Here is a 13,739-nt window from a genome sequence, read left to right as displayed (position 1 = left end):
TTGGCATCAGATTTACTTTGGCCCCTTTTTAATAAAAACATCATCAAATTTAAGAAAATATCTAATAATATACTTGTACTATATACTAATACTATACTACTCTAATATTTCAGTCACCTGCAGCTCTTTTCCAAATACCAGCTGAATTTCATACAATGGCATAGTTGTTTTTAATTATTGTTTTGTGCATATACCTATAAATATTCTATCAATACGATAGAACATACAGTGCTTCCAAACAATAATCCGCAACGAGCGATTCAGTAATTCTGAAACCAAAAAACCCATTTGGCTTACAAATGCCTCAACTGAGGTGCCATTGGCTCCCTAGTCAATTTTTTCAGTCTGGAGCCCTGCATCAGCCCGACAGTGCTACACAAATATACTCATCCATGCATCCCTGCCGGTGTGCTTGTGTGAACGGGCACATTTTTAGGGGAATCTGGCAGTCTCCCAGCATTTTTGTCTTGGTTGATACAAAAATTGCTCTGCCTGCGGTACACATCTAGTCAAGAGAGGGAACACACAGTTCCTGGCTGTCCTTTCCAATTGGCAGTCTCCGTACTGTTCTGTGACTGATAAGAGGATAGTGTAAATAAAACTGTACAGCACAGCTCATTACCAATGAAGGAGAAGAGAGAGCATGCTGTCTGTACTCATTGTTCTGACAGCACTGTTTTTCCTTTTTTATATGGATTTTTTTGCCCTTTTTTTTTTTGGCACTGAGTGTACTGTCTTATATAACGCATTTGTGTAGGCTCACCGAACAGCAAGGGTATGTTTTTGTTTGCGCTGTATTTGTCTACTCATGTTCCTGCTTCCGAGAGACGAGGGGAGAGGCGTCTGATCAAAGTGCGTGATGAGAATCCACCTTTATAGCATTAGACAATGTGCTTGTTCACAGCTCTTTCCATTACAGCTGTGCTCTAGTATCACACTCTTCGGGGACTCATCAACAAAGGCAGCGCGGCCCCAGTGCTGGGTAATCTGATGCTGGATGTTTCCCGCAGCTCGCGTAAAGCCTCCGGTTTCACTCGCGTCATTTTATTCATGCGCGCGACCCATGAAAACAAGACCGATCGATGCGGTGTCCTCTTCAGAGACAGTAAATCCCAGGGTTTCGGTTGTGCAATACGTTCAGTGTAGGGAAGTGAAAAAGGAACGAGCCCATGGCACGTGGCACCTCTCCTCCACTTGTCGGGAGCCACGGTTGTGTAAGGGCCCGTCATGTCAGGTCGGCATCACTGTGGCAACTCCAAGAGAAGGAGGGAGGAAGTGGGAGTTGCTAGAGAGGTTTTTTTTTTTTTGGAGAGGAAGTTATTTCCATCACTGGTGTCTGTTTATGCCTTTGTTGGGAATGGGTCTGAAAGTGGGGTATGAATGCTGGCAAATCTGCGGGAGGTGTTTTTTGTCTTTACACCTTTTTTCTTTTATTTTTATTTTTTTTCGTGCTTGACAAGAAAGTCGCTATTGATCAAAGGGAGAGGCTAGAATTTATCACTTTAATTCCATAGCTTTTGCCGGGCCTGGAAGCACGCTCCTGCTGGGTGGCTGGATGGTGTCACCCCCTGTGAGATAATGACCTGCTCCAATAAGCTGCCATTTATGTTGTGGGGTGGGAGTTAAGGTCTGGCTTTTCCCTCTCTGCCACTTAAGGTGGTGATCAATGTCCCGCTGGCCCTCCATCTCAAGCTACTTTAGTTTCTGGACCCTCCTGTTCCATGGCCAGATGAGATACCTGCTTAACACCAGGATTGGGCAAAATGTCTCTCTCTGTCTATCAGTCTATCTGTGTATAGTTATCTATTTGTCTGTCTAATTCTCTGTCTGTCTACCTATCTATCAGTCATTCTATCATTCTTTTTATTTGTCGTTCTTTATACCATTTGTTATATTGTTTGTCATTCTATCTTTTTGCCACTTCAGTACTAATTTAATTCATATTCAAACAGGTAGTCCACCCAAAGATTATTCTAATGATCAAGCCAGAGGTTTAAATATCAGACCTCTCAAGCAGGAATGTTTTGTATTTGCCAGAGACAGTATTTAAATTTTTCAAGAAGGTTAAATTACAGATGGCGTACTTAGTTTCTCTGCACATTAAATTGAATACAACACCCATTGCAGAAAATAGATACAGTATTTCATGAATGACAGTTTTGGAGTATGAATACACTGAATTAATCAGCTCTGAGGTTTGCCTGTGGTAGTTCCTCTTTAAGTGCTACATTTAGTGGCATGGTAATAAAGGTGTATAAAGATGGATGATTTCTTGAGCCATTTAGAGGAACTTGTTTGTGCCGCATTTCTAAGTTTATTGCTGAGTGGCATCATCTGCAAGAAAATAAAGAAAAACATGTTTTTTCTACGGCTTGACATTACAGTAAATGTTGCAACTTTACAGTGGTTGCGAAATTGACTTTTTTTTTTTAATCCTAGCTATAATTTCCTGTTGTGCTTGTGAAGGTGGTAAAATTTAATGACATAATGACAAGAGCTGACAGCTCTGTTAGAAATTTTAAAAACTCCCTTTTGATCGAGCAGATAAATAGTGTTTCTGCGTAATTGTGATTTATAGATCAGATTGTATATTGGCATCCTGTGGTCTCTCAGTTCCTCTTGGTGTCCCATTGCAACATCTGAACATGCTATGCAGATTTCATGTGTGTGGCTTCTAGTTGTTTCTGTCTTCTTTTTAGGATCGTGTTTGACAGCATTATTTAGCGTGTTTTTAGTAAAAGTGTGCCTTGAATGATTAATCCCTCTATGATGCATTGCTTTCACTGCACAGTGCACACAAGATCCACGTCTGTCATACATATCCTCCAAAACACAGTGTAGATTGTGCTCTTGCCAGCAAGTTTGACTGAAGTGAATCCAGAAGACTTCCAACTTGCAGGCACCAAATCATTTCAAGTATTATTGAGGTTCGAATAAGAGATATGACACCATGCACCACCCAAGGATCAACAAAATTATGGAGATTGATATGTATTGATTTTTTTTTTCTTTCTTATAGCTGGTGAGAAAGCCATCGTTTGTGACCAGTGTGGAGCTCAGTTCCAGAAGGAAGATGCTCTGGAGGCCCACCGGCAGATCCACACAGGTACGTCACACACACCCCAACACACACTGCACACATCAAATACACTCAAATGTCCTGTGTTCAGTATATGTGCTATCTTATTGTCTTTTCAGTTATGTTTTAAGAAAGCATGCACAAGCTTTCTTTTTCATTTATCTACATTTTTTTTTTTTAGGAAAATCTAATGTTTTGTGTCTTGTCCTATGCTTTTCCAGAATTTCTAAATTAAGTTTAGATCATGTTTCATATTTAGTTTGTTTTACATATTCATTAAAATGTTTGTTTTATATGTTGAAAGGGAATATTAATACCTCTAGTTTACATATGTTTCTAATCTTTGTGCACATTTTTGACCCCAAACTATAGCAAGGTTTGTATCTATTCAATCCAAGTTTATATATATATATATATATATATATATATATTTACAAAACAAGCAATGTTATAGAGAATGGGATTTAAATTGTATCAGTTTGCATTCTAGGAAGAACAGTTCACACTGTGTTTACTTGCAATGCGTGGTAAACAATCAGCTACCTTGGTTATTTTTAAACAAATAAAGCTTGAATCTTGATCATGTGTTTAAAGAGCTGAGTCCAACAACTTTTTGGAACACATGGTGAGAGATGAACATTTTACTGGAAGAGGTTAAAGGCAAGCCACCCTAGCAGGTATGGGGGTAAAGCTGGCGACCAACTCCAACGATTACGCACGTACATACCTGCTTGTCATTCTAGGCAGACAAATTATTGGTTGTGAGAAACAGGGCAGAGAAACCCAGGCTTAGTTGTGACTGTTTGTTTACTAGGTGCCCTCAAAACAATGTTGTGGCATGAAAGGAAGACCTCTCCAGTTTCCGCCTCTGCTTACGTACTTGGTGGTAACCCTGAGTGAGATGTGCGTTCGTACACTTGACCTTGATATGATGACCTCTGCTGGTTTGCTGGACACAAGTGCTATGCTGATGCATGTGGCCCTCAGTACACTGCCATGCTATGACTCCTCACTTTCCAGACAGCCCTCGCTATCTGCCCTTGGGAGAATGTTCTAGCACAAACGTGTCTAGCACTCCACAGCATAACAGTCTGGCTCGCTTAGATCACTTCGGAATAGAAAGCACCGTTTGTTTTACATTTGTGATCATGTTCCCATTTTGTTTTGCCTGAAAGATTAATCGCACCCATGTAGACTTGAAGCACCTTCATGAACTAGGTGCTCGAGATTGACATCCTTAAAATGTACAGTCAATAGTTCACTGTACTGAATTAGGTCTTTCATATGTAAGTGAACACACTTGAATGAAGCTGTTGAGAGAATATATCTGAAAATGTGTGAAGGCTTCAGATAGTCTGTCTGAATTTCATTGTTGCTTCAGTATTTAAAGTATAATGCTTCAGGAAACACTGTTTCCTGGCCGACTTGCAATGTAAGAGAACATTTTTTTTGTTTGGGCAGTGGGGGGGGGGGATTCCCCCTTTAGGTGGCTCTAATGGTGGATTTTTTTAATTTGAGGGGAGCGTTAGGGTATTTTTAAACTACAATCATCCAACCTAAATGTTTCGTCACCCAGTTTATTTGTTTTACGGTTTATAATGTTGTTGATTCATATTTTTATTGTAGTGAAGATACTTAAAAAGAACTTTGTCAGACTCTTAATTGAATTTATTTTAACTAAAAAAGACAAGTAAATAGTCAGTAATGAATAAGAATAGATAAATGACAAGCAATGGCACAAACAAAAACAATAACAAAAAAGAACTAAAATTAGCTGTGTTTGTCAGAAATGTATAACCGTAATATTACGGTACAGATATACCACAGAAACTATAATCCATTTAACTTTAAAATAACACTGGTTAGTCTTCAATGTATAAATCAGCAGCAGGTTGATTTAGATTCCTGTCTCTTTAAGACCTCATTCACGGATCTAACTGCTATACAAGTGTTGTTTCTTAACTGTTTAGTATAAATCAACTGTTTACGTGAATACTTATGTATTTGGCCATTTACACTCAATGAGGCACAACACAACTTCATTCTGTAGTCACGCGCTCTCAGATACGCAAGTACTGAATTGAGCCGTTGAGTGTTTATATTGTAAGACTCAGAAGCACATGTAAACTAGGGCTGGTTTGAATACTATTTTTTTGGGCTTCAAAGCTTTGGTAGTAATCAATATTCGAAGCTTCGGAGGAAGGGGCTGAACATATTTTTCTCTCTAATAAAGGCAGTTGTCTGTATGTCTGTTTGCATTTTTGCACGTCGAGAATATATTATAGAAAATATATTGAATGCTGTTTACTTGGCTGTTTGATCAAAGTGCGCTTCTGCGTAGCCATGCACATTTCTAACAAAAGTATGTTTTAATTGAAATCTTAATTGTCAATACACATTTTTCTTATATATCATTTTTCACATACTTCTTGACTGAATAAAAACAGATTTCATTGACCATTTTCATTAGTAATTTTATTGACAAGATTAACCCTGACTAGCTTTTGGCTACTGAAGAATTGCTATTAACACCGTGTTATTTGACAGACATGCGTAAAAAGCTTGCTGTGCCTTCACTGACCGGGCCTCCCGAGATCCTCGACCAGTATGGGGCCCATTGTAAATCGGGGTTAAACAGGGCTAACGATCAGAAAAAGGCATACCAGTGGAAAAGCCTGGCTAAATATAGATTTGGAGTCTGGAGTAAAAAAAAATGGGCAGTGAAACTTGTCTTCCTGCCAGGGACCTGAACAGCAGTGAGGCCAGCCTCCCCTGTGGCTAGCAGGCTTATATTTTAAATGTGCTATAACGCATGGCTAGTTTGATACGCTGGCTTTTTTTTCTCCACAGTCCCTCAATATGCTCACCCATATGCTTCATTTTCACAGCCTAGATAGACTTGAAGTGGTTTTTGGGGGGTTTTTATGTCTGCGGCTTCAGGAATTTTTTTCCCTGAACACTAGCCATGACAGGCAGACTTCCACATTTTGCTACACACCGAGGGTGGTTTCTGAAACATTCTTAGAGAATGGTGTAAAGGCCACAACAGGAAATGTTTAAAATTTCATTTTGTTATCTCCCACTGTTAGTCAGATCGGAGTGACAAACCCTGCGTCCAAGACCTCAATTCCAAGCCAAGTCTGATTTTGCTCTGCCGTCCACTCATGCTTACGTTATGCTATAACGTAACACTGTTACTTAACAGGCCAAAAACCACATCCCAGCCTTAGTGGATGTGTAACTCGCAGTTGCACCCTCTTTATAAATAGTTAACACTGTTGGCATGGTGGTGGTGTTTACGATGGACAAAGTTTTCTTGTCGTTGTAAACATCCAGGTCTCATTTTTCAAGTTGGCAGCTCGACTGGCAAAAGGCTGAAGTGCAGGGAGCAGCGGTCATTTCCTGTAATGCTATCAGGAGGACTGCCGATGAAGTCGACCTGCATGCATGAATGACAAAACAAAAGCCGTTCATGGAAAATCAGATGCCGCAATGATTAAATAACACAGCAATAACAAAGCAGCAACAAAATTAGGCACGATGGAATGAGTCCTGACTGATAGGATATTGAATTTGTTTAATTTTTCTCTATTAAAGAGGAAAAAAGGGTTTACATAGTGTCATTGCCAGATTATTTTCTGCTTCTCTCTAAAGCAGCAGAGACGCTCTGCACACAGTATGAGTAGTATGTGCGTTAGTGTATATATATGTGTGTGTGTGTGTGTGTGTGTGTATATATGCGTGTAATTTTTATATATATATAGAATTTGAGAAACCATTGCTTTTATTCAGCAACTTTTTACATCAAACTTGACAGTAAAAACATTTTTAATGTTATAAAAGATTTATAATTTAAATAAATGCTGTTGTTTTCAAATTTGAAAAAAAAGAATGCATTTCATCATCAATAAGGAATTTCAAATTCCCAAAATTTGAAAATTTTAATTGCTTTTTAGTATATCATTTTTTTATTTTTATGTCTATTTAAACAGTTATTTGTTGTAGTAATATTTAACAGTATTTCCTTTTTTGCTGTATTTTTGGTCAAATGCAGTCTTTGTGAGCATAAGAGACTTCTCAATGTATGCATATGTGTGTCTGTAGTTAAAAGTACTAAAGTATCTAAAATCTAGTTAAAATTCTAGTTAAAAGACCTATTGTTTATTTGTTTGAGTTTTAGATTGTGGGCACGATTCCTGCCTCATTCCAGACTAACACAGTCACTTCAATGGGTCCCTTTGTGGGCTCGTCTCATTTCGGTTGATGTCAGAGAAATCAGCTGCTTTGATATGTTGACTGGAAGAATAAGGGGCTCTTGTGAACAGCCTGCACTATTTCAGACTAATCAATCAGGTTCTTTTCATCTATTTACATGTTCTGTTTATTTAGCATTTAGTAGTTCTCTGTGCAGCAAAGAACATAGATAAGATAGCATTTGGGTTTGTCTGGAAGTATCAAAATAGCTTGTAATGTACCAGTACTTTACAGTATGACTCTGATCTGTGTTGTTAGCATTCCTTTGGCGAGGTGTTTGCTGGCCGTGACGTCAGGTGCTTTTAGACAGTTGGATAGTTTGGTTAAGGCGCTGAAATGGTCGGTCGTGTTTGGTGCCAGGACTCTAAGAGGAAAAACAACATCATGTGCTGTTGTTGACGCACAGCCCCAGTGCTACTGGAGTCTCAGTTCTGACCTACTTTAAAGGGCAGCCCAATTTAAAGAGACTTCAGCTTCACGATCACTTATCTCAAGAGACCGCGATGAAAAATTCACTCATGAATCCTGCTGAAGGGGCCTTTGTGTGTTTTTGTGCATTTTAAATAAGGGGTATTGACTTCTACAGAGTGTGAAACGGCATGTCTCATTTCAATCTGAAGCGCTGATATGATGTCTAGCCAAGAGATACGCTTTACCACAGCGGTGCTTTATTTGCTGTGACGACATGAATGGAAGATTGGAGACGAGAGGGGAAAAGTTCTAGTGTTTCTACAGAAGCTACGAAACTCAAAATTGTCTTTGACAAAACTATTATGAGGAAACTGGCCATGAAGCTCCTGGGTCTCCTCAATCAGATCTCTATTGATGAATCCGTTAGACTTCCAGGACTCTCCTGCTCGACAATCAGTCTCAAAACATCACAGCTATTATTGGTTTACCGTTCACAGATACTATTATTGACTAGATCTGTGGCGTAGTTGTCACACAGCCTTCTTTAAACCGACCGAGCAGCTGACTGCATGTAAATCCAGATATAATAGCAGCAGCTCCCCTTTCCCTCTTGATTTCCTCTCATCCTTTTTAAGTCTTGTGTTACAGGGAAAATATGCAAACCATTTTGGAGAGAGAACAGCGAATTTGCTCGGTGGGAACACGGTGTTACTCCAGTGAACCAGGCCATAGAGTAAACACTTCCTCCTTTGAAGCCAGAAATAGTTTTGACAGAGCGAGAGAAAGGAATAGAGCAGCACGGCTTTGTTTTGGCACAGCGAGAAAGAGAAAATAATGCTTTTTTGGGGTTCCCTAAACCCCCCCCCCCCCCCATCACTTTCTCTCCCACATCTGAAAATGTCCCGAATAATGTGCCCAAAGGCTTCCACTTCTAAACCCCTCCACGAGCTTGACACTCTCGCAAATGTGGTTGGTGCCACCGGTAAACACAGGTCATGTCATACCCCACTATTAACTCAATCACACCACTACTAGTAGAACGGCTGTTAGGCATTTAGTTAATTCTGACGTAATTAACCTGTCAGTGTGCATTAAAGTTGCACAAGCCAATTCATATGAATGTGAGCTAGTTTGGGCATCCTGTTCAATTTACACAAAGGCAATTTTGTTTACTATAGTGTGTCAGAGGTGACCAGAAGCATTACGTCTGAGAGAGAACACATGCCTTTGAGAATTTCACAAACCCCCTGTGGAACACAAAATAATGTATGGTAACACTTTAGTATAGGGACCAATTCTCACTATGAACTAGATGCTTATTAGCATGCCTATTATTAACACATTGGCTGTTTATTACTTATAAATCACATATTCTACATGATTCTACATACCTAATTATAGCCAATACCTAAACTTACCAACTACCTTACTATTAATAAGTAGCAAACTAGAAGTTTGAGGCAAGAGTCATAGTTAATGGTTTGTTAATAGCGAGAATTGGACCTTAAAACAAAGTGTGACTGACGCCATTATCATGATGTCAGTGTTCGTAATAAAAAATAACAAAAAGAATAAAGAAATTGTAAAGTATTGGTACAATTTAAAAGAACTGTTTTCTATTTGAATTATATTTTGAAATGTAATATATTACATATTTTATTTTTTTCTTTAAAACAAAAATTGTAAAAATGTCAACATTTTGACTGCCAGTGTATATAAAGTAATATATTATATAGACATTATAGAAATATCAATTTATAATACTTCTATAACTATGTAAACACAATTTATATAATTTATAATTTCTAAATTTCTTTTAAATGGCACGATTTTATTTTATTTTTTAAACAGCAATATGGTCCATCCATAGTTGCATGTTGTCCCTGAAAGTCACCTTCAGGACAGGGCGCTAACAAGAAATACTCTCAAGGGCAGAGAGATGTTTTTCAGTGCTATTTGTTTATGCACCGGACAAAGAGCTCTTCGCTTGTATTGTGGCAGTGTTTGTAGGTGAAGGCTGATGGGGTTGGATCGCTCTGAGACTGCATGGCATCAGAAATGGTGTCCATGTGCCGTCAGCTGCAGCTGATTAAATGACTATTAGTTGTGCCAGACTCTATCCCCATATCTCATTCTACATCCATTACTGAGCAAGCTGTCCCACTCTCAAGCAGAGGACCCATCTGTCCGAGCCCCACTGACCGCCTGCACCCAGCTTGGTTACTGTAGGCCTTCATTATCCTCATTGCAGGTTGGCCGGACACTTGCTATTATTGCTGCATTTGAGACATGTCTGAATGATGTACGAACTTGATTTCCCACTATTTTTAGTGACAGCACGAGAGTGGTAAGAGACATAAAGATAAAAAAAAATCACTAATTTGTAACTTACATCATAATTACAATTTCCATAAGGAGCAGCTTCCCATGAGCATATGATATTCTTATAACTGTTTTCCCTTTCCTGCGTCATAAAAACGGTTGTTTCACATGCAGCTCTGCTCATTCTGTTATGAGCTTGCAGGGTGAATAACAGGTGACGCGGAGCAGACTTTAAACCCAAAATCATTTGACCCACATGTCAATTTAGCTTTTCAAGCTCTATTCAGAGGGCTGTAAGATTTAAACGAAAAGACTGAAAATGATTATCTGAATGTGTTATGTGGGATTTTGCCGGTCCAGCAGAGGCAGCGGCTTAGACCCTGTTTGACGCTTAAATCCTTTGAAGTGGTGCGTGTGTCCTTACACCAGGTCTTTTTATTTCCCCTCTCCTTTCCCCAAATACAGAGGGCACAAGTGCTTGGACTCTGTATCAGTGACCAAATTAAATCAAGCACAAAATGGCCTGGCCTCTCTCTTCTTTTTCACAACTAATTTTTTCCCTAGATAGGATCTAAATGAGTTTTCCAGTGGGTGAGATACTCAGTTGGCTGATAGGTACCGTGTGAAGAAGTGCGGCCAACACCCAAAAGTAATCATCTGTTGGCAAGAATGTTTAGCCATAAGGCGATGTATAAATTCCCACAATGAGCTCCACTTTTATCAAATGACTCGGTGCGGAGTCCATGTAAGCGGTCCGCTTAGAAACTTTGACGAAGACCCACCGCAGTCGACGGGCTGCATCGTCCCAGCTTAGTAGGTACGGTGGGGGGAAACACGGTTTTGTAGCATCTCTGCGTGATGGCCACAGCGTGCATTGTTTCTCAGCAGAGATTTGACAGCAAATAGTGATGTCTAAATCCTTCTGGCACGGCGTTAGGGAAGAATCACGACTGGAGAGAGGCTTTGATGCACATTGTGAGGAGAGACTGCAGCCCATGTCCAAAAGAAAATATAAGTTTTGTGTGGAGATTACAGACTCCTGTAGGCCCGCCGATTCACATGCTGTATAGAAGCCAGCAGGAATCTCCCGAACTTGTTTGCCAAACTCGCCCGAGATGGGACGCCCCTGCCCACTACAATAAGACTCATCCTGTGTTAAATAAGCATTATCCGCTTCGGTTCTGATTGTGTTGTTTCTCAGTGCTAATAACCATAGGTAATGAAATGCTGAGGGAGAGGTAAGATATGAAAAGGAGGTTGGAAAAAAACAAAGTACAGGAAAATCTGCTGCTGTGATAAAACAAAACAAAATGTACACACACAGACCATTTGTGATCGAGTTTCCCACCTTGAAGTATCTCTGTAATGGATTAACCCCCGTCCCACGAGTGGCCTGAAAAGACAAGGATTCACTGGAGACGCAACAGAGCTACTCCACAATGAGCCAGTCTTCTTTTGTTCCTTCAGCTTTTTCGAGTAAATCCAACCCCCCAAACCCTGTAATTAGATTTGAGCTGTTTGCAGACATCCCAAAAGTGATCTGTACAAAGCATAAAAAAGTGTTCCCTTTAATTTACAGTGCAAATACTTTTCGATTAGCGATGGAGGATTTTGTGGTGTTTGTTCACTGGCCTAAGAGGAGATGGGGGAGTGAAGGGAGGTGGAAGACACTCTTCTGTTACTTAATTGTGAACTGTGAGATTAGTGTGAACATTTCCAACCTTTCACCCCAAACAAAGGAGCGATCAGGTCTTGTTGCCTGGTGACACCGTCTTCACACTGGCCAATTTAACCGGTGAGCTGGTTCTCACTACCTGTGCCAATGAGAGTGAATGATTCCATAACAGCTTTAGCTCTTCATCTTCATTTCGGAGCCAGATATAAATGCCTCCATAAATGAATGCCTTCATATACCTGGCTAGAGTAAAGACCTTCGTATCTCTGCAGTTATAAATGGTGAATATTCACATTTTTATGTGTTTTCTATAGGTTGAAAGCTCCATTCCTTAATGTCATTTATTTATTTTTAGATTCTGAATGGCATATAAATATTCACATAACAGTGAGAATGCAAATGCTCAACAGTAAGGCTTTTTTTTCTGCTACCAGTAGTTTTTTTAACCCTCCAAACATTTTCACTGGCTCTACCCCAGTTTTTTATTTCTAGCAATGTATTTTTACGTAATGTATTATACAATACTAAATATTTTCCATGTTTTTAATTCAATTATTTACTTAGCATTTTTTTCTTTACAATTTTCTTTATGAAAAGACAAGCAGATTTATACATTTATAATGTAATTGACATCTATATTTAATCTATCACTCGCTGTTCCTTACAGTATATTTCTCATCTCTTTCAGCTATAATATAATGGATAAACACAGTAAATAAATAAAAATCATAATGTGATCCATTTTTTTTCCCATTGATTTTTAGTTTTCGTCCATGTTTACCAGAAATACCTTTATTATTAATAATGATACCACTGCAATGCTAGGTGGTTGCTAGGGTATTCTTGGTGTTTGCTAGGTCAGGAGAGGCTTAAGACCATGATATTCTGGTTCCTAACTATGTCTTTGCAAGTATTTTCTATCTAAACAACTTCATTCATTTATTTGCATGTTAAATTGACCACTAGGAGAAAATTGTTAGTATAGTTCCTTATAAAACAATAGCATGCATGCATGATAAAGCACCTATGCACCTAGGTTTAATAGAGGTTTAGGAGTTTGTTGAAATCCCTAACCCAAGTATGAGCAGTAGGAATACAGTAGTATTTGCTTGCCTTAGCACTAATTATATGTAAGCTCGTCACCTTCCATTTCTCTCGTTCTCCTATGCCCAGTCTTCTAACTACTGCCTGTTCCTAAACAGAGTTGAGTTGTGAGCTCAGGTGGGAGCCATTAAGCCATTGAGGCTTGCCCTTATCAGTTAATAGCAGGTTTCCAGAGACTAGGATTGTTTTGATAGATGACACCTGGTCACTCGCTCACAAGTCACACAAATGCTCGGCTAGATAAGATATCACTGAAAATACTCAACCATTGATTGCTCAGTCATAAAGGTTGGGTGTGCGGCGGTCCGAGTTAATATTTCCTCCTGTTCTTAAGACACGGGACCAAGAGCAGCATCGGGTTCAGATGCAGCCTTGAGCAAGTTTGGTGCGTCTGTGTTGAAAATGAATGGATTTTTCCTTCATTCACATCTGCGGGTGGAAGAATGCTCTTCATTCATTTTTTTTTTTTAGGTGTCCTGCTGATATAATAAGATGTTTGGAAGTTTCTGTTTATTTGGGCTTTTTACACACACACACACAACACGCACACAAAGAGAAGAATAAAGGAATGTCGTTAGGGTCTTTCATCCCCCCATCTCCCTGTAGGAGTGGGTGTCTGTTTACAGTCCGGCTCAGAGGGCTGCCTGTGCGGCCCGGTGCTGACCACAGCCCCAGAATGTGATTGATTACGTGAGTTTTATGCCATTGAGAACCTTTCAACGGCTCCAGGGGTCACAAGGTCATCTCATCCGCAAATCTGCTTCCTTTTGTACAGTGAGACACACAAAACCTTTTTCTCCCTTCTCTATCCTGGGAAAATGGGGGAGGGGCATGTCAATTAAACGAGACTCTTCTTTTGCCCCGTTTCTTTCCCCATATGGCTTTCTTTAAAAG

The 13,739-nt window shown here is 39.5% G+C and overlaps 1 protein-coding gene across 2 annotated transcripts in view; it reads left to right on the top strand.

Moving 5' to 3' along the window:
• Positions 1–13,739, top strand: part of LOC113064305 (zinc finger and BTB domain-containing protein 16-A) — a 101,714-nt gene that overhangs the window by 63,219 nt on the left and 24,756 nt on the right. For both annotated transcript variants that reach the window (XM_026235001.1, XM_026235000.1), the window contains exon 4: positions 3,020–3,106. In XM_026235001.1, the coding sequence (XP_026090786.1) occupies positions 3,020–3,106 (87 nt within the window). The remainder of the gene's footprint in view (positions 1–3,019; positions 3,107–13,739) is intronic.

This window comes from Carassius auratus, chromosome 46, assembly GCF_003368295.1.
Source record: "Carassius auratus strain Wakin chromosome 46, ASM336829v1, whole genome shotgun sequence".
NCBI lineage: Eukaryota > Metazoa > Chordata > Actinopteri > Cypriniformes > Cyprinidae > Carassius > Carassius auratus.
This window is presented reverse-complemented; position numbering and strand designations above follow the sequence as displayed.